This window comes from Ailuropoda melanoleuca, chromosome 13, assembly GCF_002007445.2.
Source record: "Ailuropoda melanoleuca isolate Jingjing chromosome 13, ASM200744v2, whole genome shotgun sequence".
Lineage (NCBI taxonomy): Eukaryota > Metazoa > Chordata > Mammalia > Carnivora > Ursidae > Ailuropoda > Ailuropoda melanoleuca.
Genome location: NC_048230.1, coordinates 4051882 through 4079220, shown reverse-complemented (window position 1 = coordinate 4079220; position 27339 = coordinate 4051882). Strand labels below are relative to the sequence as shown.

The window sequence follows — 27339 nt, the reverse complement described above, 5'->3', positions numbered from 1 at the left end:
TCCCAGAGCATTCAAATTTGAAATTTAAAGCCCGTGAAACGTTTTCAGAATGTAGCATCTTATATTGTACACATTTTATATAAAACACTGTAAAGATATTTTGCTGTATTTTGTTGAGGACTTGTGAAATAAAATAGGAGATATATGATCTTAAATTTTAGCACAAAACATTTCTTGAAGTTTTCTGCTACGCTAGTAGTTTCCCTGCCTTTAGAAATATGGCCCACGTTAGTAGAAAACCTCGAAAAAACTAACGAACAAAAATCAGATTCCTAATTTCCATCCCACATCTACCAAGCCACTAGAATCTTTGAGTATGGACTGAAGGATCTGTATATTTAGAGTTCCCTGGTTGCTTAATTTTTTTAAAGATTTTATTTATTTATTTAAAAGGGAGCGAGCATTAGCGGGGGGTGGATGGTGGGGGGAGGCAGAGTCCCCTGCTGAGCAGGGAGCTTGATGTGGGGCTTGATCCCTGAACACTTAACTGACTGAGCCACCCAGGTGCCCCTCCCTGGTTGCTTCTTAAGAGTAACTGTGGATATGACATAAGTAAGGTTGTCATGGAGTAGCTTATGGTCAAAGATTTATCTGTATTTCCTCAAAGCCACCAATGAAGAAGGCTCTTAGTAAAATATGTAAAAAAATGTTTTCATACTGCTTGTTTATCTCTGTGACATTTCCTATGTAATAACAATTGTTCACTAGCATTTAGAAATTTAAATCTCAAAGTAATTATTTGAGTTTAAAAAACAAACATAACCTTAATATTCAGTAGAACATATAAGCCAAAAACACAGTAGGTGACCTATATGGCATGTAAATTACATGTTAATAAAGCTGCAAATAACGGGGAAATTGATGGGATTCCTGGGTGGCTCAGTCTGTTAGGTTAAGTGTCTGTCTTCAGCTCAGCTCATGATCTCCAGGTCCAGGGGTCGAGCCTAGCCTCGGCTTCCCGCTCAGTGGGGAGCCTGCTTTTCCCTCTCTCTCTGCCCCTCCCCCTCCCCGTACACTCCCCCTCTCTCTGTCTCAAATAAATAAGTAAAATCTTTATTTTTTTAAAACATTCTTTTATTTAAATTCAGTTAACTAACATATAATGTATTTTTGGTTTCAGAGGTACAGGCCTGTGATTCATCAGTCTTATATAATACCCAGTGCTCATTACATCACATGCCCTCCTTAATGTCTGTCACCCAGTTACCCCATCCCTTCACCCCCCTCCCCTCCAGCAACCCTCAGTTTGTTTCCTGTGATTAAGAGTTTCTTATGGTTTGTCTCCCTCTCTGGTTTCGTCTTGTTTTATTTTTTCCTCTCTTCCCCTATGATACTCTGTTTTGTTTCTTAAATTCCACACATCAGTAAGATCATATGATAATTACCTTTCTCTGATTGACTTATTTCGCTTAACATAGTATCCTCTAGTTCCATCCACATCACTGCAAATGGTAAGATTTCTTTTCTTTTGATGGCTGCATAATATTCCATTGTGTGTGTGTGTGTGTGTGTGTGTGTGTGTGTGTGTGTGTGTGTACATGCACCACATCTTCTTTAACCATTCATCTGTTGATGGACATCTGGGCTCTTTCCATAGTTTGGCTATTTTGGACATTGCTGCTATAAACATTGGGGTGCAGGTACCCCTTTGGATCACTACATTTGTATCTTTGGGGTAAATACCCAGTAGTGCAATTGCTGGGTCATAGGATAGCTCTATTTTCCACTCTTTGAGGAATCTCCATACTGTTTTCCAGAGTGGCAGCACCAGCTTGCTTTCCCACCAACAGTGTAGGAGGGTTCCCCTTTCTTCCCATCCTTGCCAACATCTGTTGTTTCCTGACTTGTTAATTTTAGTGATTCTGACTGGTATGAAGTGGTATCGCATTGTGGTTTTGATTTGTATTTCCCTGATGCCAAGTGATGTTGAGCATTTTTTCATGTGTCTGTTGGCCATGTGTATGTCTTCTTTGGAGAAATGTCTGTTCATGTCTTCTCCCCATTTCTTGATTAGATTTTTTGTTCTTTGGGTTTTGAATTTGGTAAATTCTTTATAGATTTTGGATATGAACCCTTTATCTGATAAGACATTTGCAAATATCTTCTCCCATTCTGTAGGTTCTCTTTGTTTTGTCGACTGTTTCTTTTGCTGTGCAAAAGCTTTTTATCTTTATGAAGTCCCAATAGTTCATTTTTACCTTTGTTTCCCTTGCTTTTGGAGATGTATCTAGCCAGAAGTTGCTGGGGCCAAGGTCAAAGAGGTTGCTGCCTGTGTTTCTTTTAGGATTTTGATGGATTCATGTCTCATGTTTAGGTCTTTCATCCATTTTGAGTAAAATCTTTAAAGAAAAGGAGGGGGGATGCTTGGGTGGCTCAGTCAGTTAACCATCTGCCTTTGGCTCAGGTCATGATCCCAGCATCCTGGGATTGAGCCCCATGTCAGGCTCCCTGCTCAACAATGAGTCTGCCTCTCCCTCCCCCTACTCTTGTTCTCTCTCTCTCTCTCTCCCCCTCTCAAATAAGTAAATAAAATCTAAAAAAAGGGGGGGAGATTTGAACTGATGAAGAAAAATCACTAAATATGGTATATAGTTTTCATCAACATGCTTGGTGTGTGATTGTAAAATTTTAATGAGACTCATTGATGATAAATTTTATCAAACTAAAATTTGTTCTACCTTGAATAAAATAACTTTATAAATTATGAATTGAGTTTAAACTGTATAAATGTAATTGCTTTTAAATTTATGTTTTCTATTTAAAATTAAAAATAAAGCAAAGTTCTATGTTCTCATTAACCCTGCTTAAGCTAGTAATTACTTTTTTCTTATATAACTTTCTAAGGAAAAGCAACTGTTCATAATTCTTTCCTTTATTCCTTTTTTCCCCCACAGAAATGGCAGGATATTATTAAGGAAGTCAAGTTTCTACAAAGAATAAAACATCCCAACAGTATAGAATACAAAGGCTGCTATTTACGTGAGCACACAGCATGGGTAGGTGTTTGCCCTCTCCTTGCTATAATTTAGTTGGTATTGGTTTAGAATTAATTAATTCAAGAATGTCTCAAAATGGTTTTGTAAAGGCATGCAAAAACACCTTGAAATGTTAGTTCATACTGAGAGAGGAAGAGCAGCTTTTCTTAGAACTCCTTGGCAATAAGGGATAATAGAACTTTTGCAAGTTTACTGCAAAAAAAATTTGGCTGACCTTTATGTGCGTGGTAAAATGTTCTCTGACATTTTTTAGTATCATCATTTTTCAAATGGCTTATCAAGCATTGTACAATAATCCTATTATTCGAGTATAAGGTTAGCATATCTTTTTGATGTAAATATATGGTAATCTGTTTAACCACAAAGATTTTGGTAAAGTCTTGGTGAATTTTGGTGAAATATGAACTGATTGTAATTCCTTGGCTGAATAATACTAATGGTAGAAAATTGAGACACTTTCTTCCAAGAAGTGGAGATTAATTTTCTCTTTTTACCATTGAGGTGACAAAGTAGTATTCCAACAGTGGTATAGGTGTAATAACTGTATCTTTAAGGAGTAAATTTTCAGGGTGCCTGGGTGGCTCAGCAGTTAAGCATCTGCCTTCAGCTCAGGTCATGATCCCAGGGTCCTGGGATCGAGCCCCACATCAGGCTCCCTGCTCAGTGGGAAACCTGCTTCTGCCTCCCCTCTGCTTCCCTCTGCTCCTCCCTCTAGCTCCCTCTTTGTCCCTCTTTCTCTCTTCTCAAATAAGTAAATAAAATCTTAAAAAAAAAAAAGTAAATTTTAACAGAATTGATCCCCGAGGATAATAATTGGGCCTACCTTATAAGGTGGTTGTGAGGATTAAATTAGTTAATATATATAAAATATCTGACACACAGGAGGTGCTCTGTGTTTGCTTTAAGGAAGCATTTAAACTATAACCTAGCCTTTGTACATATAGATCCAGAAGACAGCTTTCCATTTCCTAACAGTTATAATAATGAAACTATATTCCTTTGTAGTTTTAGTTAGTAATTATAGATGAAATAAACATTTTGTGCAAGTAACTACGTGTCAGCATAAAAGATTAAGGTATCATTAGCTTAACTTTGTCATTTAAGAAATTGCTAAATATATAAATATTTGGTTTTTAAGGTAAATGATGACTAGCTTTATTTTACTTCAAACTATCTTCTTGATCTTCTTGGTGAATTTATTTTATCTCACGTAGAACCTTTTTACTAATTCAGTGCTTTTATAATTTTTCTTCCTGTTTAGTTGGTAATGGAATATTGTTTAGGATCTGCTTCAGATTTACTGGAAGGTAGGTTTCCTTTAATTATTCAGGGAAAAAATGTATTAGCAAAAATATAATGAGAATTCTGTATGATTTTCTTAAATAATGCAAAAACTTTCCAAGAAAGAGTAAAAACCTTCACCTTTTTTAAATTCTCATCATGGTGTGTACTGTCCTGTAGTAGCATAAAATAGGTGAATTTTCTTATACTATGACTTACCAAGCATTTTTCTTCATTCTTTGTCATTTAGCTTAACCTATTCCTTCTGTTCAGAATGAAGATGTGTGAGAATAAAGGGAGAACTTCTCTTTTGTTACTTTTGTTTTTATAATCAACTAATTGTTAAATGTTGTTAGCTTAGAGGAAAATTGTCTGTGAGCTATATACTTCAACAGCTAGGTACAACTGTAATTCCAGTTATAAAGTTCAGTAGCCTTGTTTTTTGTTTTGGGGAGCCAATCTTTTCACTAAATGTTAGTTTTTTAAAATTGCCTCAAATATTAGATATGTTTATTTATTTTATTAAGCAAAAATATTCTGTATAGTAATTATTTTCCCATAAATTCTTATTTTAAGTTCACAAAAAGCCATTACAGGAAGTGGAAATAGCAGCAATTACACATGGTGCTCTCCAGGGATTAGCCTACTTACATTCTCATACCATGATCCATAGGTAAGCACTTTGACAATTATCATGTATTAACAGCAAATGGTTTATTGGACTTATCAACTGTGGAACTTATTAATCCTGTAAGTTTTGTTGGTTATAGCCAAATAAAAGCATTTCAGAGTCTTATAAACTCACTTTTTTGGTTGTCCTACAAACATGCCAGTACATTTGATCTCCTTTTAGGATCAGTTTTTTTTCCCCCATAATGATAAAAGATTTAATTCAAAATTAAAGAATTTTCCTTTTAGGATTAGTTTTATCTTTGTCTACACGTGCTGCTGGGCTTTCTGACATATGTGCACTTTATAGATTTGTGGTAGGAATTTAATTATAGAATCTTTTAATTTGTGAGATGGAAAAGACATTAGGGATTATGTAGTCTTACTTTTTTCATTTTACAGATCAAGTGATGCCCCAGTTTGTGACTAATTTTTCTGAAGTTTACAAAGCCAGATTAGACTAGAACTAAACTTAGGTCTTTTGTCTTTCTGGTAACTGATAATGCCAGATTTGTCCATTGATCCCATGACATGGCCTTAACACTCTCTTAATACTCTTTTGAGTATGAATCCTTGATGATCCTTAATAATGGATGGTAATTTTAAGGTTGAACTATTTTATAATGCATTTTTAGCATTGATGTAGGTTTTGACTATTTTAAAAGGAAAGTAGCATTTTTTAAATCATATATGTGGACCAGGCAGTACATATTCAACTATATAGTAGAGTCATTGTGAGCTAAATGGCTTACCATTTTTTTTGAGATGAGGATAGTAAAATCCAAGAGAAAGCTACATGCTAACAAATAAGTGAATGGATGAGTTGGAATTAGAACCTAAGGTCTTACCAACCTCAAAATATTTCTTCTCATTTAAAAAGCAAATGGAAGGAAAAAGCTTTATTTAATATTATATCCATTACAGTGCTGTAGTTAGAATTGACAAGTGCTTGGAAATTTGGTTGGGTTTTTTTTTTTTGGTTGGTTTTTTTTTTTTTTTTTTTTTTTTTTTTTTTTGGTTTTTTGGAAAGGTTAAATGTATGTTATGGTGCCAGTTGGACATACAGCCGTATTATATAAATACCCATAATCTTATTTTGCATGGATAATATGTTTGCTGATTTTAAAAAGTAAGCTTGGAAGTAAATTTGGATCATTAGATACTATATTATCCATGTGTTTCAGTTTTCATTTCATGTTTAGTTAGGAGAACTATGCTAAGGTTTGGAAATGATAACAATAGCATTTAAAAAAAACAAATTTGGGGTATGAGATCTTTCTTTAACTTTAAGTGGTATACTCAGAAATCTTAAAATTATGAAGGAATAGTCAGCTAATTAAATTCTATTTTAAGAACTATTATTTGTATCAATAAACAGGAACCTCAAATATAGACTATGCTCTAATTACTTGATTTTCTGTCTTTTGTCTTTACTGCTATTTTGTCTTCTCTTTTAGAGAAGAAAATTATCATTGTATATTTATATCACTTCTGTATTTTTACTTTTAGATCTTAATTCTCATTACCTAATTGAGAAATTATCCTAGGACTTAATTATTTTGATTTCTCCTTCCCTATTTTAAAATTTTTTATTTGATTTGTATCGTTTTCAACACAATCTAATGATGAAAAGAGAAATAATTTTCTGTGTTCCTTAAACCCAGAGATATCAAAGCAGGAAATATCCTTCTGACAGAACCAGGCCAGGTGAAACTTGCTGACTTTGGATCAGCTTCCATGGCATCTCCTGCCAATTCTTTTGTGGGAACACCATATTGGTAAGAATAATCCTATTTGCTATTGATCCTCATGATTGAAATAGGAAATGTGTGATTATACTTTTTCAGATGTCTTTTTCCTGGTAATATAATGCTATTTTGGACATTTTAACTTTAAAGCGTAGTTAGTTTCAAATATAGATTAGGAGTGTTGCCCTTACATCTCCTATTTTTTCATTGTCCCCTTGACATTTTCTTCTGTATTATAACCTATATCATATTTTGGGTGTGGGAGTAAAAAAATTCAGTGAAAATCCAAGTGAGGAGAAAATAGAAATGCTAAGTGGAAATTTGTGTGTTTTCCTTAGGTTTATATTTACTGTATATCAGTATCTTCAGACTGAGAGTACCTGAAGACTGATAGCTGATTTGGAGTTTTTTGGTTTGATTTTTTATTATGGAGAATTTCAAATAAACATAAAAGTAGACAAAAGTATAGTGAAGCCTCACATACCAGTCACCCAGCCCAATAACGATATCCCATGGGCACTCCTGCTATATGTACTCATTTTTCTCCTCCCCGCCATTATTGTGAAGCAAATTCTAGGCATCCTCTGTTTTATCCATAAATAATGCAATATTAATGTCAGCAAGTTTGAAGGGAATAATTGTCCAGCTCTTCAACTTCCATGTGTTCTTCCATATGATGAGAGTGGTGTCTTAGGTCCACTGTATCTTCTTTCCCACCTGCCTTTCAAACCTCCCTCTCCTGCTTGATAAAAAATAGGACTCCTGGGGCGCCTGGGTGGCACAGCGGTTGGGCGTCTGCCTTCGGCTCAGGGCGTGATCCCGGCGTTATGGGATCGAGCCCCACATCAGGCTCTTCTGCTATGGGCCTGCTTCTTCCTCTCCCACTCCCCCTGCTTGTGTTCCCTCTCTCTGGCTGTCTCTATCTCTGTCGAATAAATAAAAAATAAAAATCTTCAAAAAAAAAAAATAGGACTCCTTACCCATCCTGAATATTACAATGATGCGTTGGTCTGGGGTGTAAAAGCCTCAAAGCAACACCGGAAGAACAATTTGAGAATACATAGTGACTATCAGAAATATTGAAGAGTCAGGACACAAACTCTTGGCAAGGCCTTGTGCCTTTTCAGTCACCTCCCTTCCCTTCCTTTTACTCCTTGCTTTTTCTCTCTCCTCAGTTGTTTCCCCCCTTCTTCTTTACTAGTATAAAATTCATAACTGAGATGGTTGTCATGGGGACACATTAACATGTTATTTGCATTGAAAATGAAGTCAGACTTTTTTGACAGAAAATGATTCTGATTTGACTGATTGATGTGAAAGTGAAGACTGGCTTTGCTAATTGGGTTATACAGCAATGTGTTGTTTTTTAATAAACCAAATGAGCTGACTGTACAGCTCTGTGTTTTAAATATCTTTAAATCACATATAGTATAGTGTGTGTGTGTATATATATATGCTATACATTATATCCTTTACAGCTATTAAGTTTATAAAATTTAGGTAACTCAGAAATGTACAGGGGGATAAATAACTTTCATTAGAGGCAAACAAATTTAAAAACTTGAAGAATTTCTGCTCTTCCACTGCTCTAGATGACCAGAAATTTCTTATGTAGAACTGTGCTCTAGGTAGACTCCCTTTCCCTTCTGTTAAAAGGATTCTGTGAGCAAGTATTTCTTAATGGTTCTCCTATTTATAAATTAATGATGAATATTAGATATTTAAAATGTCCTGAAAAGTTCTGCAATAAAAAATAAAATTACTGTTTAATTCTGCTTAAATTAGTAATTTCCCAAACTTACTTCAACATCTTAAAGAACCTTGGGGGGCACCTGGGTGGCTTCGTTGGTTAAGTGTCCAACTTTTTTTTATTTCGGCTCAGGTATTGAGCCCCACGTCAGCCTCCACGCCTAGCATGGAGCCTTCTTAAGATTCTCTCTGTCCTTCTCCCTCTGCCCCTCCCTCCTTCCCCCCCTCTATTAAAAAAAAAATCTTAGAACCACTCTGGTATTGACAATTGAAAATTTACTTTGTTTACATATTCATTAATTTGTATATAGTGTATTTGGAATGTAGGAGCTAGGTACATAATTTAGATGTCTTTACACTTATGCTTACACTCACACTCTCACACACTGGGGTATATGGTGATAATCCTACGTAAGCATCAGCAACTGTTATAAGTGTCTGTGCTTAAAAACAAATACAAGTGAAGTATAAATTAAAGTACCATCAAAAATGTTAGACTCTAATTGAAGACATGAATTAATGTTCCATTTTATAACCAAGACACCTGTAAGGTTAATAATTGTGTAATTGTCTTTGTTGTGAGCTGCTCTAGCCACTTTTATCATGGAACACTGTTACTGTTTAAAAGGTAGAGTGACAAAGTATGGTTATTCAGCGTTGGTTATTGTGATAGATATTTTCTCAAATAAATGGAGTGAGCTTGTCACTTCAAGGAAAACAATTGACAGTATTCAGTGCCAATGATAAAAATTCCATCTTTCAAGCGTAATTCAGACTTTCATAGTAGGATCCTGAGACCAAAATATTTAAGAATCACTAGCCTAAGGGGGAGTGCCTGGGTGCTTCGGTTGGTTAAGTGTCCGACTTTTGATTTCAGTTCAGCTCGTGATCTCAGAGTCCTGAGATTGAGCCCCAAGTTGGGCTCCGTGCTGGGCCTGGAGCCTGCTTAGGATTCTCTCTCTCTCCCCCTCTGCTCCTTCCCTACTCTTTCTCTTTCTCTTAAACAACAACAACAAAAACTATAAAAAAATAACAAAAAACCTCCACTGAATTAAAAAAAAAAAAAAAGAATCATTAGCCTAAGGGTTATACAATATTAGACTATGCAGCCCTGCTCTGGGGCATCCTTTTTTTAGGATGCTGTTACATGATCATGACAGATGGTGAGAATGAGTCTCACAGTATATATGCAATGGTAAATATTTACCTGATGACTTGTAGTGCATTTATTTCTCATTATAAAAATTCATATCTAGACATGATGTCTAGAATTCATACAGGTGTTCTCTCTATAGATGGTCGTTACGTTTTTAAAGAATAGTATACATTTCTTTTACTTTAAATGACATTTTATGTTTTAGGATGGCCCCAGAAGTAATTTTAGCCATGGATGAAGGACAGTATGATGGCAAAGTAGATGTATGGTCTCTTGGAATAACATGTATTGAACTAGGTAAGCATTGTTGTTTATTATACGATGTAGTAAGTTGTGATCAGTGTTTTACCTCATTTTCTGTACCAAATCATAGCTTTTTGTTTTTATGTCAGTTACTAAAGGGAGCAGTAAATCACTTTGGTTATCTTATAATTTTTATATATATAAGGTGAGGTATATTTATATTTGCTGTGGTAAATTAGGTCTAAAATAATTTCCCACTGTGGTATTAATTAAGTTTGAGGTATTTATGTCTAATATTTAATGGCTATTTGTTCAACATCTAAAATATGTCTGTGGTTACTAGACTTACCATCTGTAGAAAGTCTTTACGGCATTGATGAATTACTTACCTCTACTTAGGATACTTATTACTTTGAATTAGGTCTGAGAATTAGATGTCAGGCTGCATGCCATATTGTTAACAATTTGATTTTATGCACACGTTTTATTCTGTTGCCCATAAAGGGAACTATGCTTAAGTCATTGGACCATCATAACTTTACTAACATTCCCAGTGTGAGCCAGGTAGGTAGTTGAATTGTCACTATAATTGAAGGTGATGTCCATCTTCTTGCTCTTGATTCTCCAAGCTTACCCCCTCCAGTCCTATGTCCTTTCTTTTTTTTCTTCTTATAAAAATATTCCAGGAGTGCCTGCCTGCCTCAGTTGGTAGAGCATGCAACTCTTGATCTAGGGGTTGTAGGTTTGAGCCCCATGATGGGTGTAGAGATTACTTACAAATAAAATCTTAGAAAAAAAAGAATATTCCTGTAAACTTTATTTAAAAGCGGGAAATATTGGGAATATTTAATTGAACCATTCTAGAAGTGACCACAGATCGAAAATAACACATTAAAAATAGAATCCATGTGAGGGGCACCTGGGTGGCTCAGTTGGTTGAGCATCCCACTCTTGATTTTGGCTCAGGTCATGATCTCGAGGTTGTGGGTTCGAGCCCTGCCTCAGGCTCTAAGCTCAGTGTGGAGTCTGCTTGTCCTTCTCCCTCTGCTCCTCCTCCTGCTTGCGCAGGCACACACTCTCTCTCAAATAAATAAATAAAATCTTTAAAAAAAAAAAAAAGTAAAATCCATGTTGTAATTTGGTTGAATGATTTTCAAATTGAGTTTATCAGTTTTGTAAAATAAGTAGGTAGGGAAATTGAGGTAAAATAAAATCAAAAGCTTATTATATAGTGGATGAAAATTATAATTTCCATTATAAACCAATCTCTTGCTATCTTACAGTCTAATATTTTTCCAAAATTATATATTCTTTAGATATTTTTGCTTTTAATTCCTAGATTAAACATTCCTTTCAACCTCTATATTATTTTATTTGTTTTATTTTAAAGTATGACAGCATCAGCAAACAGATTTGGAAATTACCATAATGTCGTTCTCTTCTGGTCGCTTGGTCTTCCTTTGAGATTTGCAGAATGTTTTTCCATCTGAAAGTGTTTTAACCTCAGTTCTTTTAACCTCAATTCTTCCTGCAGGTAGATCCTAATTAATTTCTTCAGAAACCTGGGTATAAATGTAGAGAAGCTGGTTAGTATACTCTGCCTGTGGGGTATTTTTACATACTTGTGCTGGTTGGTACATACATATGCCCCTTGGTGATAGTGAAATTGCTTTAATGGTGTTGTTAGATATTATTGATATATGTTAATATTTATTTGATTAGAAAGTATTCATTGACCAGTTGTACTGCTCAGAAAGAAATCTGTCTAAACTCTAGTTTCTGTGAAATGGTTTACTCTTCCAGACTTTCTAGCTTCTTTTTTTTTTTTTTTTTTAAAGATTTACTTATTTATTTAACAGAGAGAGGGCATGAGAGGGAGGGGCAGAGGGTGAGGCTGAGCATGGAGCCTGACTTGGGGATCAATTTCATGACCCTGAGAGCACAACCTGAGCCAAAACCAAGAGTCAGAGGCTTAACCAACTACACCCAGGCACCCCTCTAGCTTCTTTTTATTATAGCTAATAAAATAGAATTCCTTCACAATGAGAGTCTTTATACTTAAAGCGATATCAGAAGATGAAACAGCCTTTAGATAATTTTAAATGAGTAAGACATTTTTTTTTTTAAAGATTTTATTTATTTATGTGACAGAGAGAGACACAGTGAGAGAGGGAACACAAGCAGGGGGAGTGGGAGAGGAAGAAGCAGGCTCCCAGCGGAGGAGCCTGATGTGGGGCTCGATCCCAGAACTCCGGGATCATGCCCTGAGCCGAAGCCAGACGCTTAACGACTGCGCCACCCAGGCGCCCCAATGAGTAAGACATTTAAAGAGATTTTTTGAGTTTTAGGCATACTTTTGGCATCTTGAGCTTTTATAATCTTATTTTATAACCACTTTTTAAAATTTTACTTACAAGTATTTTAAATTATGAAGTGCTAACTTAGGAACCACATTTTAAGCCTGCTTCTGGTTCCAGAGAAAAGGTCTACAGTAGCACAGACCAATAAAATTTTCTGCAGTGAAAGAAGTGTTCTGTATCTGCATGGCTTTTGAGCACTTGAAACGTGGCTGTTGCAATTGAGTAAGTGAATATTGAATTTTGTACCATTTAAATAAATTTACATTTAAATAGTCACATGTGGCTAATGGCCACCCTGCTAGACAGTGCAGCTCAAGAGGCATGATTTTCAATACAAATTAGATTTTTGCAGTCTTCAGAAATATATCTTTTATATGCTTTTCAACTTTAAAATAGTTAAGGATAAGTAAAATCTTTAAATAAATTAATTAAATAGTTAAGGATAATGAGTTAAAGCAAACTGCTCTTTTTAGTGCAGGTAGGAGAACAAAAGTAAGTCAATTATACTGACCCTGGTCTTGGTAAATATAGTTACTAATAAATACTTTCATACTTCATTATCATAAAGATTGAAGTAACTTGGTTGTGTCTTGTGACCAAGAAATCTTAAAGTACAGGATTTTTCATAGGTGAGTTTATATCTTTGTTTACAATTAATCCTATGAAAAAGTTCCCTAGTTGTTTTTCAGGCTTTGTGCCTAATTGTACAATTGTGTCTATAAAAGTAAAATTTACTTTTTTTTTTTTTTTAAGATTTTATTTATTTATTTGGCAGAAAGCGAGAGAACCCAAGCAGGGGGAACTGCAGAGGGAGAGGGAGAAGCAGGCTCCCCACCAAGCAGGGAGGCTAATGCGGGACTCCATCTCAGGACCCTGGGATCATGACCTGAGCCGAAGGCAGATGCTTAACCACCTGAGCCACCCAGGCGCCCTTCCGTTTTTTTTTTTCTGATTATAAAGTGTATGTCGAGGACATAAAATTTCAGAAAGTGAAAGCAGCAAAAAGAAAATAAATCAAAATAACAATAACTACAGTAATTTCTTAACAGATATGCAAGATAAAAAGATGTTAGTTGTGGCATTGGAAACATAAAACAGGGAGTTTGGAGAGTAAAAATGTAGAACTTCAGAATGTGTTCATACTTAAGTTGTTACCAACTTAAAATACACTACCAAAATATAAGTTGTTTTATGTAAGCCTCACAGTAACTACAAAGCAAAAACCTATAGTAGATACACAAAAGATCAAAAGAAAGGAATCTAAGCATACTAATACAAAAAAATCATCAAATCATAAAAGAAGAGATTAAGAGAAGAGGAAGGGAACAGAGGAATTACAAACGATCAGAAAACAATGAACAAAATGACAGTAAGTACATACCTATCAATAATTAATTATAAATGGACTAAATTCTCCAAACATAGGGTGGCTGAACAGGACCCATCTATGTAATGCCTACAACAGACTCATTTCAGATGATAAGGCCACAAACAGACTAAAGATATTCCATGTAAATGTAAACCAAAAGAAGGTGCAGTAGCTATATTTACATCAGACAAAATAGACTTTAAAATAAAGACTGTAGGGACGCCTGGCTGGCTCAGTTGGTAGAGCATGTGACTCTTAATCTCAGGGTCATGAGTTCAAGCCTCTTGGAGCTGGGCGTGGAGCCTCCTAAAAATTAAAAAAGTAAAGGGGCACCTGGGTGGCACAGTTGGTTAAGCCTCTGACTCTTGGTTTTAGGTCAGTTTGTGATCTCAGGATTGTGAGATCGAGCCCCACATCGGGCTCCATGTTCACCCCAGAGTCTGCTTAAGTTTCTCTCTCCCTCTCCTTCTTTCCCCTCCTCCCCCACCCTGTGCTCATGCACAGTCTCTCTCAAATATATAAATAAATCTTTTTTTAAAAGATTGAAAAAATAAAACAATGACTGTGGTGAGAGACAAAGAAGGGCATTACATAATGGTGTAGAGGTGAATCCAGCAAGAAGAGACAACATCTGTAAATATTTATGCACCCAATACAGGAGCATCTAAATATGTAACGCAGTTTTGACACACCTGAAGGGAGAAATAAACAGCAATACAATAATAGTAGAGGACTGTAATACCCCACTTTTATCAATAGGTAGATCATCCAGACAAAAAAATCAATGCGGAAACATTGGCCTTAACACATTGAAACAGATGGACTTAACAGACACACATATACAGAACATTTCATCCAAAAGCAACACAATACATATTTTTTTCAAGTACACATGGAGCATTCTCCAAGATAGATCATATGTTAGACCACAAAATAAGTCTTAATAAAAATTAGAATCATATTAACCTTCTTTTCCGACAAAATGGTATGAAACTTAAAACCAATTATAAGAATAAAAACCAGAAACTCCACGAATATATGGGGATTAAACAACATGCTACTGAACAACCAATGGGTCAAAGAAATCAAAAGAGAAATAAAGATGTCTGAGATAAATGCAAATGGAAATACAACATACTGAAATGTATGGGAGACAGCAAAAGTGGTTCTAAGAGGGCAGTTCATAGGATAAATGCTTACATTAAGAAACAAGAAAGATCTCAAATAACCTAACTTTACACTTCAAGGAACTAGAAAAAGAACAAACTAAGCCTAAAGTTAATAAAAGGGAGGAAATAACAAAGATCAGAGCATAAATAAATGAGAGACTAAAAAGCCAATAGAAAAGATCAATGAAACTAAGAGCTGGTTTTTTGAAAAGATAAATAGAACAGACAAACCTTTGTCTAGATTTACATGAAGAGGACTCAAATTCAGAAATGAAAGAGGAGATGTTACAACTGATACCACAGAAATACAAATTACCACAAGAGACGACTATGAATAATTAGATGCCAACAAATTGGACAGCCATAGAAGAAATGGATAAATTCCTAGAAACTTACAACCTACCAAGACTGGATCATGAAGAAATAGAAAATCTAAACAGACTGATTACTAGTAAGGAGATCAAATTAGTAATCAAAAACATTCCAACAAACAGAAGTTCAGAACCAGGTTGTTTCACTGGTGAGTTCTAACATATCAAGAAGAATTAATACTAATTCTCAAGCTCTTCCAAAAAAATAGAAAAAGTGGGAACACTTCCAAACTCATTTTATGAGGCCAGCATTACCCTGATACCAAAAGGTCTCTTTTGAAAAAGAAAAGGACACTGAAAGAAAAGAAAATTACAGGCCAATATCCTTGATCAGCATTGATCCAGAAAACCTTCAACAAAATATTAGCAAACTGAATTCAACAATACAGTTGACCCTTGAACAACATGGGAGTTAGGGGCAATGACCCCCTCATATGCCATGGAGGTGGCTCAGCATGGGGTGTCAGAGTCCAAGTAGGGTAAAGAGGTGACAATAGGGGAAACTTCCTATCATATAGGGTCAGAGTCTAAGGAGGACATCCATATTTGGGGTGGCCTGATACAGTGTTTGTCCCTGATCAAAAAGAAAAGAGCTTCCCTTATAAAGACTGATGAGGAAGGCCACACTGCAGAGAAGTGACCCAGTTTAGGTTGGGTTTTAGAAACTGAGTGGATAAAGAAATGTTCACACTGTATGGTGTTGGAATGGGGTTTCAAAACTTGAGCAAGGAAAAACAACAATAACGAACTTATTTATTATAAATATATAGGAAAATGAAAGTTTTATGAAAAAACAGGATGTTTGTATAGCTTCAAAGTACCTTCTCAAAAAATACTTATTAATTACAAAGGAAACAAACTTACCATGAAGTCTGACAGCTTTAATTGATCCAGTGTGAACACCATCAATAATGGAAGCATTCAAAATCATGCACCATCTCACAGAATACAATGAGAAAACTAGAACACTTCTGTGATGCTCCTGCCAAAGATGTATAACCCAAATGTAATCATAGGACAAACCCAAATTGAGGGACATTCAGGAGTCTTGCATACTTCAGAATTGTCAAGGTTATGAACTTTGGCGGTTACCTTAAGAGACTAGAAAAAGAGGAGCAAAGTGCAGTTGGCTGGCTCAGTCGGTAGGGCATGTGGGATCTTGGGATTGTGAGTTCAAGCCCCACATTAGGCATGGAGTCTACTTAAGAAGTCTACTTAAGAAAAAGAAAGGAAAGGAAGAGAAAAAAGAGGAGTAAGTTCAACCCAAAATAAGTAGAACAAAGAGAATTTGAAAAAATCAAAGCAGGTGGGGTGCCTGGGTGGCTCAGTCGATTAAGCGTCTGCCTTCTGCTCAGGTCATGATCCCAGGGTCCTGGGGTTAAGCCCCCTGTTTGGCTCCCTGCTCATGCTCTTTCTCTCTCTCAAATAAGTAAAAATTAAAATCAAAGCAAGGAATCATGTGGCGCCTGGGTGACGCAGTCCTTAAACGTCTGCCTTCGGCTCAGGGCGTGATCCCAGCGTGCTGGGATCGAGTCCCACATCAGGCTTCTCCTCTAGGAGCCTGCTTCTTCCTCTCCCACTCCCCCTGCTTGTGTTCCCTCTCTCACTGGCTGTCTCTCTCTGTCAAATAAATAAATAACATCTTTAAAAAAAAATCAAAGCAAGGAATCAAATAAAAAACAGAACAATAGAGAAAACCAGTGAAACAAAAAACTGGTTTTCTGAGGTGCGTCTGGGTGGCTCAGTCGTTAAGCTTGGGACTCTTCATTTCAGATCAGGTCATGATCTCAGAGTCATGAGATCAAGCCCAGTGCTGGCTCCATACTCAGCGGGTAGTCTGCTTCAGATTCTCTCTCTCCCAGCCCTTCGGCCCCTCCTGCCCTCCCCCATGCTCATGAGCTCCCTCCCTCTCACTAAAATTGGACAGCCATAGAAAAAACTAGTTCTCTGAGAAAATAAAGTTGATAAACCTCTAGCCAGATTGATCAGGAAAAAAAGAAGACACAAATAACCAGTATCAGGAATGGGAAGTGACGTCACTACACATTTTACAGGTATTAAGAGGATTATAGGGAAATATTATGAACAATTTTATGTTAATTTAGTAATTTAGATAAGATTCACACTTTCCTTGATGCAAATGATCAAGGCTTGCTGTTGCTACAAAGGACATCATTAGAACATTTGATTGAAGTTTGAATGGGAGTTGAGGATTAGATGATAGTTATGTATCAGTATTAATGGCCTGATTTAATTATGGTTCTTTAGTGGAAGGTTCTTATTTATAGGAAATATACACTAAAATATTTGGGGATAGTAGGGCATTAGGCCAGCAACTTAGTGTAAATTGACTCACTTGAAAAAGATCTTTGAGCTCTACATGTAATTTTTTTTGCTAAGTTTGAGAGTGTTTACAAAAAGAAAAAGCATTGAAATTTCTTTTAATTTAATGTAATTAATTTTTTTGAGAGAGAGGGGGCGAGGGGCAGAGGGAGAGGGAGCAAAAAAAGTCTTTAGCAGCCTCCACACCAAGCGCAGAGCCCAACTGAGACTCAGTCTCCCAATCCTGAGATCATGACTTGAGCTGAAATCAAGAATTGGGCGCTTAACTGACTGAGCCGCTCAGGTGCCCCCCCCCCACCAAAATTTTTGATCAATGTTTGCATGCCCTTATATAACAGGCACATATTTTAACAGGAAAGTTTCTTTCTTTTACAGCGGAAAGGAAGCCTCCTTTATTTAATATGAATGCAATGAGTGCCTTATATCACATAGCCCAAAATGAATCCCCTACACTACAGTCTAATGAATGGTGAGTATTGCGGAGATATGTATTACTCAACATTGTATAAATTAGATACTTTTTTATAATGTTATGAAAATGATTTTATTTCAGTTAGGTGAAGTGTATTACTTGAAGAGATACTAAATTGGTTTATCTTACCCTTATATCATGTTTATCTTCTGTTAACATCTGCTTTTCATAACATATATGTAATTCAGTTCAGAAATAAAGGATAGATGATGCCACATGGAAGCAAAAAGTATGCTTTTTACAGAAATTTGTATTTTATTTTTCTTTGAACTTTAGAAACACATATAGCCCTGATTATATAATAAATAATATATATAATAGATATAATAGCATAATTTAAAATTAATATTATATAACTAAAATACATAGATTGCTACAACCTATAATGATATTTTATTGGGGAATGGTTTATAATTTATCAAGTATAAAACATAGGTAAAATGATTTATAAGAATTATCAGGTAATTCATAACTTTGGGATTGTTCTAATTGTTATTATATTTATATTCAGAATACTCTGTTACTCCATCTCCTGGTACTTCCTTGATTTGATAAAATTAAATTCATTTATGTAAAGAAGTTAATGGAGAACAGATCAACAGTTTTAGAAAAGTAGGATTTTTATCAGTGATAGAAAATGTTGGTGTATGTATCTAAATGTATTCAAGAGTGTCTAACATTTGAAAAATTCTGGGGGGATATCAAGCATACTAAATAAGTATTTTTAAATTGACAAGTAGATGCATAAATTAGTGAAACTTGATTTTTTTAAAGATTACATATTTAAGCTGCATTCATAGATCTTTGCTACCTGTTTAGAGATACTTAGAAGGAACCTTTTGGCACAGAGTTTAGCATTATGGTACATATCAATAGTACATATATTAAATACAGAGTGTCTTTACACTGTCTGATATTTGGGGATTCAAAAAAGAATTCTTGCCTACGAGGAACTTAAAATCTTACGTGAATATGAAAGACAAACATTGATAGAGTAAATATTACTTACTACCTTCCTCACTGAACTCTCATCAGTAACACTGTGTAAAATAATATGTTGCAGATTTCTAATGTTTAAAAAGTATCCTAATTGATTTTGTGGGTTTAATGGAAGATTTATCCATTTGCTTAGAAATACATAGGTACAAAACTGCTCCCTCCAAAGCAAATAGATTGATGTTCTAAAAATGCTGCATAGAAGATGACCCAAGGGGCAGACAGGAAAGAGAGATGGCTTAAAGAAGAGAAAAAAATTGAAAAGAATGTTATCTTAAATTTGAATGCAAAGAAGAAAAAATTAGCTTCCTTAATTTTGCCTAAATATAGAACAAGTTACACTATTTAAATATGTGGGAGTAGGATTTTTTTTAAGTTTTTAATTTAAATTCCAGTTAGGTAGTGTACTATTAGTTTCAGGTGTACAATATAGTGATTCAGCACTTTCGTACATCACCCCATGCTCGTCATGACAAGTGCACTCCTTAGTCCCCATCTCCTATTTCCACCATCCCCCCCACCCACCTCCCTTCTGGTAACCATCAGTTTATTCTCTATAGTTAAGGGTCTGTTTCTTGGTTTACCTCTCTCTTTCTCTCTCTCTCTCTTTTTTTTTTTTTACCTTTGCTTGTTTGTTTCTTGAATTGTGGGAGTGGGATTTTTAAATTGTCTGTTAAAATTTATTTTTGGAAAATGTTACAGATTCATTGGTTGCTTTAGATAGCTTTTCATAGACTTATATAAAATCTGTAGTATATTGTATTTGCTTTATTTATTATTCCTTTTCTACTCCCCCTCCCACCAATAGGCGCATGCCTTGATTTATGGTTTTTTTAAATTAAGTTTTTATTTAAATTCCAGTTAGTTAATATACAGTGTAATATTGGTTTCAGGTATAGAATTTAGTGATTCAACTCTTACATACAACACCCTGTGCTCAAAAATGTACACTTCATGAATTTCCATGTCATCCTTGCCCAGGATGCTAATCTTCTCTGTATTTTTTGTGGATGTATTTTAAAAGGAAATAGCAATATGTTCACTTGATACTTTCCTTTACAATAGGTCTGATTATTTTCGCAACTTTGTAGATTCTTGCCTCCAGAAAATCCCTCAAGATCGCCCTACATCAGAGGAACTTTTAAAGGTCAGTTTTACTAAGTCTGTTTTCTACCCCTAAGAAATTATTTTAAAAGATATATTTTATTATTCATTGATTTTGAATCAATATTAAATATGCTCTATTAATTTTTTCCAAAATGCTAATTTTATATACTGTTCTCTTTTGGAACTTTTCTTAGGTACAAAGTTTTTCCATTTGTGTTTTCAAAATTAATTAAGTGCTTTACCATGTCTGAATAGAATATATAAATATACCAAATAGTACCAATTGGCTGTTTATATGTGTAAGAATGTATTCCTGAGTTATAACTCCACATTTTAATTCATGTGAAACAATGTCATATTTTAAAGTTAGTAAAACATAGTTTAACATTGGATTTAATTTTTATGTCTGCCATGTTGTATATATTCATCTGTCCTATATTAAAATAATATGAAAAAGAAATGTATATCTATATAAATATTGTGGGAGAAAAGAGCTTTCAAAAAAATCTTAAATATGGATATCATGTTTCTGTTTCCTTTTTAGAAATGTATTTTTCTAACTTGGCAATGAAAATATTTTAAGAATCATGTAAATTCTATTCGGTTTTCAATGGGTTTGGTGGCTTAATTTAAATACGTGATTGGTTCTAAAAAATTTATTATTTCATTTGGAGTTTGACCATCTTATTAATAGCAATAATAATATTGTTGAATGTAATATGGTTCTTAAAACATCTAGATAACACAATAGTAAGTAGGATGTGACTCTCTCTCCTTGTGCCCCTCAGGAATATTGTTGATTTTTCACTATAAGATTTAAGTAGACTATTTTTACATGAATGTTTTAGAACTTCAGAGAGGTTCAGTTTATTTTCACCAACACACATCAAAGATACAAAGAAATTGAAAAGATCGTGTGTGTGTGTGTGTGTGTGTGTGTGTGTGTGTGTGTGTGTCTGTATATATATAGAGAGAGAATTATTTGCCACCACAGTATATATAAGAACATTAGAGTTTCAGTAATGCTTGTGGGATTCTAGGCAGTAAGCTCACTCATAGTCTCAGAAATGAAAGCCTGAATAAATAGTTACTAACAATAGCTGCAAAAAGTTTAGTATAGCTAGGAATTATGTTAGTGATAACTAAGCAAGATCTGTATGTAGAAAACTATCAAACTTAGAAATTTAAGATTTATTATTTTTGGATAAGAAGATTGAGTATCGTAAATAGTGATACATACCAAGCTAAGGCTCAGGAAAAAGAAAAAAATCTGACTGGCTTCTTACACTTGCCTTATATAAGCAAAAGAAGTTGTTTTGGTAATAACCCAACCCACCAGGGCTGGATATTTGGTGATGAGATCCCAAGTCTGCATATAGTATTCATTTTCCTGATTTATAGCAGGAAATTGAAAATGATAGGAAGTATCTATCAAGTACTTCTTTCTCTTTGACCTAATTATATTTCTGTTGCAGTTTATCATGGAAAGAGTTAATAGAAAAAATTTTCAATGTATGAAGCTATCTCAGAATTAAAAATTGGGGGAGCTTGGGTGACTCAGTCGTTAAGCGTCTGCCTTCAGCTCAGGTCTTGATCCCAGTGTCCTGGGATCGAGCCCTGCATCAGGTTCCCTGCTTAGCAGGAAGTCAACTTCTCACTCTCACTTTTTTTTTCAAATAAATAAATAAAATCTTTAAAAAAAATTAAAAATTGGAAATAACTGTCTAGAATTAGGGTAATGGTTAAATGATTTTAGCATAAACATTTGATGAAATAATGGATAGGCAATATGTTTATGAATTTGAAGTAACAAAACAACAATGAAAGTAGAATAAAATATCGTATAGTTAAAATTCTTTAGAGAAGCTTTTTCCTCTTTGGGGGATGACATCCATAGGCATTCAGAATGGTCCAGCATTTGACATACTGTTGAATGTCAGGCAATACAGTGTCTAACAAAACTAGGCTGTCCTGAACCCCTGGTAATAGAGTCATTTACCTTTATACCAAGAAAGCTGGAAAAGCACCCAAATCCGCATGTGTTGTGCACTCAGGCCAACTTTGAGGAGTTATGTTATGACACCTTCAGTTCTTATTAGATTGTCTAAAACAAAAACACGTCAATAGAGCCTGTGGTGGTTCCATGTGTGCTGAGTGTGTTCACAACTGGATCAAGTGTGCTTTCCTTATTGAGGAGCAGAAAATTGTTGTGAAAGTGTTGAAGGTACAAACACAGAGTCAGAAAGCTAAATAAAGAGGCGCCTGGGTGGCTCGGTTGGTTAAGAATCTGGCTCTTTTTTTTTTTTTTTTTTTAAAGGTTTGATTTATTTATTTGACAGAGACAGCCAGCGAGAGAGGGAACACAAGCAGGGGGAGTGGGAGAGGAAGAAGCAGGCTCCTAGCAGAGGGGCCTGATGTGGGGCTCGATCCCAGAATGCTGGGATCACGCCCTGAGCCAAAGGAAGACGCTTAACGACTGCGCCACCCAGGCGCCCCAAGAATCTGGCTCTTGATCTCACTTCAGGGTTCGATTTCTGGGTCATGAGTTCAAGCCCTGTACTTTAAAAAAAGAAAAAAGCTAAATAAAAAAATGAAGCTTTTTTGAGTAATTAAAAAATCACAAGGCAAAAGAAAAAATTCTTTAGAGAGAAATACATTTGAACTACAAAGGTAAAAGTATTATAAGAATTCAAGTACATTTTATAGAACTCAAGGCAAAAGGTGTCTTTCTGCAATCTATATGCTAACTATGTATCTACAAAACAAGATTTATACATAGAAAATTTCTATAAAGAAATAAATCAATATAACAGGGATAATTCTAATGGTGTAATTGTTTCTGTTTTTCTGTATTAGTAAGGTTAAGCTTATTAAATGTTAGTGGTAAAAATCATTCATAATATAATAGCTTTTAAATAACTGCTAGTGTTTTATGGAGTACTGTTCATGCAACATCTAAAGGAACTCATAGTATCCAAGTTTATGTTACATAATTCACCATAAATACATTCCTGTTGAAACCTAATATAACTCAGAAGTGAACATACCTTTTCTACGAAATCAGTTCTAAGAATTTGTAAACTTTTATTTAGCCCTTATTTAGTGCTCTAATTGGACTTAATTCTTAGTGTTTAATTAGACTATTTGATCATTTCAACATTGCATTTTCAGTTGGCCAACAAAAGTTATCATGTTTCCATAAGATGTACAGGAGTAGTTATGTATGCCCAGAGTGTATATATGTAGATGACAGTTTTGTAAATACAAAAAGTCAGAAGTGTAATAAATTAGATAGCTATAGATTATATGTGTTATCTATCGTGATTACTTAAGATAGTAACTACAGTCTGAGAAAGGAGTACATTCGTACTAATTGAAAAAATATACAGGTTTCAACCTGACTTTTACCTTCTATTCTTATCCAGCACATGTTTGTTCTTCGTGAGCGCCCTGAAACAGTATTAATAGATCTCATTCAAAGGACAAAGGATGCAGTAAGAGAGCTAGACAATCTACAGTATCGAAAGATGAAGAAACTCCTTTTCCAGGAGGCACATAATGGACCAGCAGTAGAAGCACAGGAAGAAGAGGAGGTAATAACTTAGAAACGACTCAGATATTGAGCTCTGTTTCTTTATTGGCTTCTTCCCTTATGCAACTTGTCTTGCCATGAATGTTTTATATTAGTGCTTCCCAGATTGTGTTTTCTTTACACTGGTCCTGTAAGGTCGCAGGTGGGAAAAATGGTTTTGCATTCTTTAAACCCTGCCCCTTTGTGGTGCTCATTGATATAGTAAAGCTCTGCAAAGTCTTTTATTAAAGAAACCTATTCAACTTTAATCCAGTCCCCATAAAATTTTTTGGATACTGACCCTTCTTTTGCCTTATTGTCTGATTCCGTGGGACATGCTTTTGGAACTATTTTAAATTACAGACTATGGAAGTTGACAGTACTCATTCAGAAGTCTTTAGAATTACCAAGCATTGTGCTCTAAGGATACTTGATTTTTTTCAGTTCTGTATAATTTCATTCCATCTGCATAGTTCTAAAATACTCATTTTACAGATGAGTAAAGCAAAGCTCAGAGTAGTTAACTCATCATAGGTTAATATGGGTTCAGATTCATGTATCTCACTCTCAAGGCCAGGTTCTTTCCATGTTGCCATATTGCCTTCTAATTTAGAGAGTGTGGAAATATAAATTTGCAGTAGAAATGTTACAGAACTTCCTAACAAGAAAATATACATATAGAACTTATTGGTGGAGCTATCTTTTTTACTCTAAATATTTTCAGTTTTCTCTGCTCCTGTCAGAATTCTTTGAATTTTTTTTTTTTAATTGCTTTTCAGTGAGAAAGAGATCAGTTTGCATTCTGAGACCAGGAGTAATAGTTACTTACTTTTCTTTTTTAATAGTGCTACACAGTTAATGAACTATAAAATATAAGACTTTCTTAACTCACAGCTGTGGTTTTGTTTTTTAGTTCATACAGTAATCATCAGAAAATTATTTTGAGGGGCATGTGGGTGGTGTAGTCAGTTAAGCATCGAGTCTTAGTTTTGGCTCAAGTCATGATCTCAGGGTCATGAGATCAAGCCCTATGTAGAGCCCTGCACTTAGTGCAGAGTCGGCTTGGGATTCGCTCTCCCTCTGCCTTCCCCTTCCCCCACCCCATGCTCTCTCTCTGTTTAAAGTAAATAAATCTTAAAAAAAAAAAATTTATTTTGAGCTTTTTTTGATATACAAAATATTTCAGTAAAGCAAAATTAATAAAATTCTAATGTAGTTAAATCTATAACAGCATCTCTTTTAGGCTAGGGATGTAAGAGAAGTCCATTTATATATATATATGTCTGTATGAAATTCTCCATATCTTACAGAATCTTGGTATGGTAAGACTACTAAAATGTTGGTGCCCAGACACCATGGCTTGCCTGGTTACTTCATAAAAACATTTTTATGAATGTGATTAAATGTACAGCTAATATATATTTTTTAATTTACAAAAAATAGATGGGAATTAATGTTAAATTGATGAAAGAAGTATAGGCTAGAGAATATATTCTGAGGAAAGAAAATATACTTAAAAGTCTTCCTTAAAAAATAATGACTAAAGGGCGCCTGGTGGCTCAGTTAAGCCTCAGACTCTTGATTTTGGCTGAGGTCATGGGATTAAGACCCTGCCTCGAGTCCTCGTGCGGATTCTCTCTCTCCTCTTGTTCTGCTTCTTCCACCCCACTTGCATGCACATGCCAGCACTCTCTCTGTAAAAACAACAACTACTAAAAGTGGTTATTTAAAAAAAGGTTGAGGTTTTAACCATGGGAATTATTGAGAAATGACCAGAATCTCTCTATATACCCCATGAGATGTGTGGTAGAAATGGATTTCAAAAACTGTCAAACAATTTAGAGAAAATGCTACACTTTGGAAGTACCCATAACTGATTAAATGAATTTTTTATATGGTTGGGCTTTTTGTTATTTACTTGTTGATCATTTTTGTTTGCTTTTCAGTTGGTAGACTTCCTGGTCTTGGCAAATACAGGAAATTTCTCATGATAGACCTCTAAGTTTCTTTCTAAAGACTGTGTGCTAAGCAGTGTGGTAGGTGATTATAATTAGCAATATCAAAAGAGATACGGATATTTGAATCTAATGCTCTTTTCCCTTAGGAACAAGATCATGGTGTTGGCCGGACAGGAACAGTGAATAGTGTTGGAAGTAATCAGTCTATTCCCAGCATGTCCATCAGTGCCAGTAGCCAAAGTAGTAGTGTCAACAGTCTTCCAGATGCCTCAGATGACAAGAGTGAGCTAGATATGATGGAGGGAGACCACACAGTGATGTCTAATAGTTCTGTCATCCATTTAAAACCTGTGAGTATCTGGATTATAGTGAAAAAAATTTCAACTTTGGTAAATAATTTTTTTCAACTTATTAGTTAAATTAGGAGATTGTGGATGTTTCAGAAGTTTGGAACATATTTAGGTAATTTATTTTAAAATGCCAGTAGGCTTGTTTTCCCAGTGTAATGTCTGTATTTGGGAAACTAATGTTTTAAGAATTCAAAAAGAATATTTTTAAAATCTTAGAAGAAAGAAATACAGAAACATTTGTAATATATAATTTGAAGTTAGTGTCATGAAAAATAAAGTATTTAAAAATAGCAAGTATACACATGAAATTCATGATAATGGTTGTCTTTTAAGAGAAAGGGTTAGGATGGGTGATGATCACAAGTGACTTGCCCTGAATGTAATTTGCCAATAATTGTAAATTCTGGGTTTAGAAAATAAGGGTTTTGCTGCATTATTCTTTACATTTCTGAGTGCATACTTTTTGATTTTCTTGAAAACATTTTGAAAGTTAGGTAACGTTTTTTAGCAACCAATAGGAATATTTCCTTTTTCACAGCTTGCAGTATTGCCCAAAAACTTACTAGGCACAAGAGCTAAAAGGTAGAACTAACCCAAGTATTCTTCAACAGATGAATAGATAAATAAACTGTGGTATGTACATACAAAGGAATATTATTCAGCTATGAAAAAAATGAAATTCTGGTACATGCTATAACATGAGTGAATCTTGAAATGTTTTGCTAAAAAAGAAAGAAATGTTATGCTAAGTGATATTAAGCCAGATGCAAAAGGACAAATATTGCATATTTCCACTTATATGAAATATCTAAAATAGGCAATTCATAGAGATGCAAAATCGATTAGTGGTTACCAGGGACTGAGTAGAGGATAAAACGGAGAATTTTTGTTAGCAGATACAGTTTCCATTTTGGTGATGGAAAAGTTTTGGAAATGATGGTGGTTGTACAACATTGGGAATATAATTAATGCCACTGAATTGTACATTTAAAAATAGTTGAAATGGCAAATTTTATATTATATATGTTTTACTATGCTCACACACACAAAAAGTGTTTAAGATTGATTTAGTTATGTAGTAGTGTTCTTCTGGGTAAACTCATATTTAATATTTATGTACTTAGGGAATAGAATCAGCAGTAAAAAAGATTATTCTCATAATTAGTTGGTTGCTACTTAATTGACTTCCTCTTCAGTTAATAAACTAAGGCATATATAAGGAAAGACATCAGTTCTTAACAATTTTTCCAGTTATTTTTTGATTACTTATTTGGACAAATGGCAGAAGTATTATAAAGATTTTTTAAGATATATTATTGCTTTGAAAACCCAAGAGCCTTAGAGTAATTAATTTTTTTACTGCTGTTTAAAATTATTAAAGCTTTTCCGTTTTCTGTTATAATAAATTGTGTATTTAGTACCTTGCCTGAT

The 27339-nt window shown here is 34.7% G+C and overlaps 1 protein-coding gene and 2 pseudogenes across 3 annotated transcripts in view; 2 read left to right on the top strand and 1 right to left on the bottom strand.

Annotated features, from left to right (window-relative positions):
• TAOK1 (TAO kinase 1) overlaps positions 1 to 27339 on the top strand; it is a 153687-nt gene that overhangs the window by 87903 nt on the left and 38445 nt on the right. For all 3 annotated transcript variants that reach the window (XM_034641138.1, XM_002912309.4, XM_034641137.1), the window contains 9 exons: positions 2895 to 2996; positions 4258 to 4303; positions 4854 to 4950; positions 6611 to 6724; positions 9805 to 9896; positions 17830 to 17923; positions 19988 to 20069; positions 23455 to 23622; positions 25705 to 25908. In XM_034641138.1, the coding sequence (XP_034497029.1) occupies positions 2895 to 2996; positions 4258 to 4303; positions 4854 to 4950; positions 6611 to 6724; positions 9805 to 9896; positions 17830 to 17923; positions 19988 to 20069; positions 23455 to 23622; positions 25705 to 25908 (999 nt within the window). The remainder of the gene's footprint in view (positions 1 to 2894; positions 2997 to 4257; positions 4304 to 4853; positions 4951 to 6610; positions 6725 to 9804; positions 9897 to 17829; positions 17924 to 19987; positions 20070 to 23454; positions 23623 to 25704; positions 25909 to 27339) is intronic.
• LOC117795806 lies at positions 19862 to 19951 on the bottom strand (annotated as a pseudogene).
• LOC117795677 lies at positions 20523 to 22313 on the top strand (annotated as a pseudogene).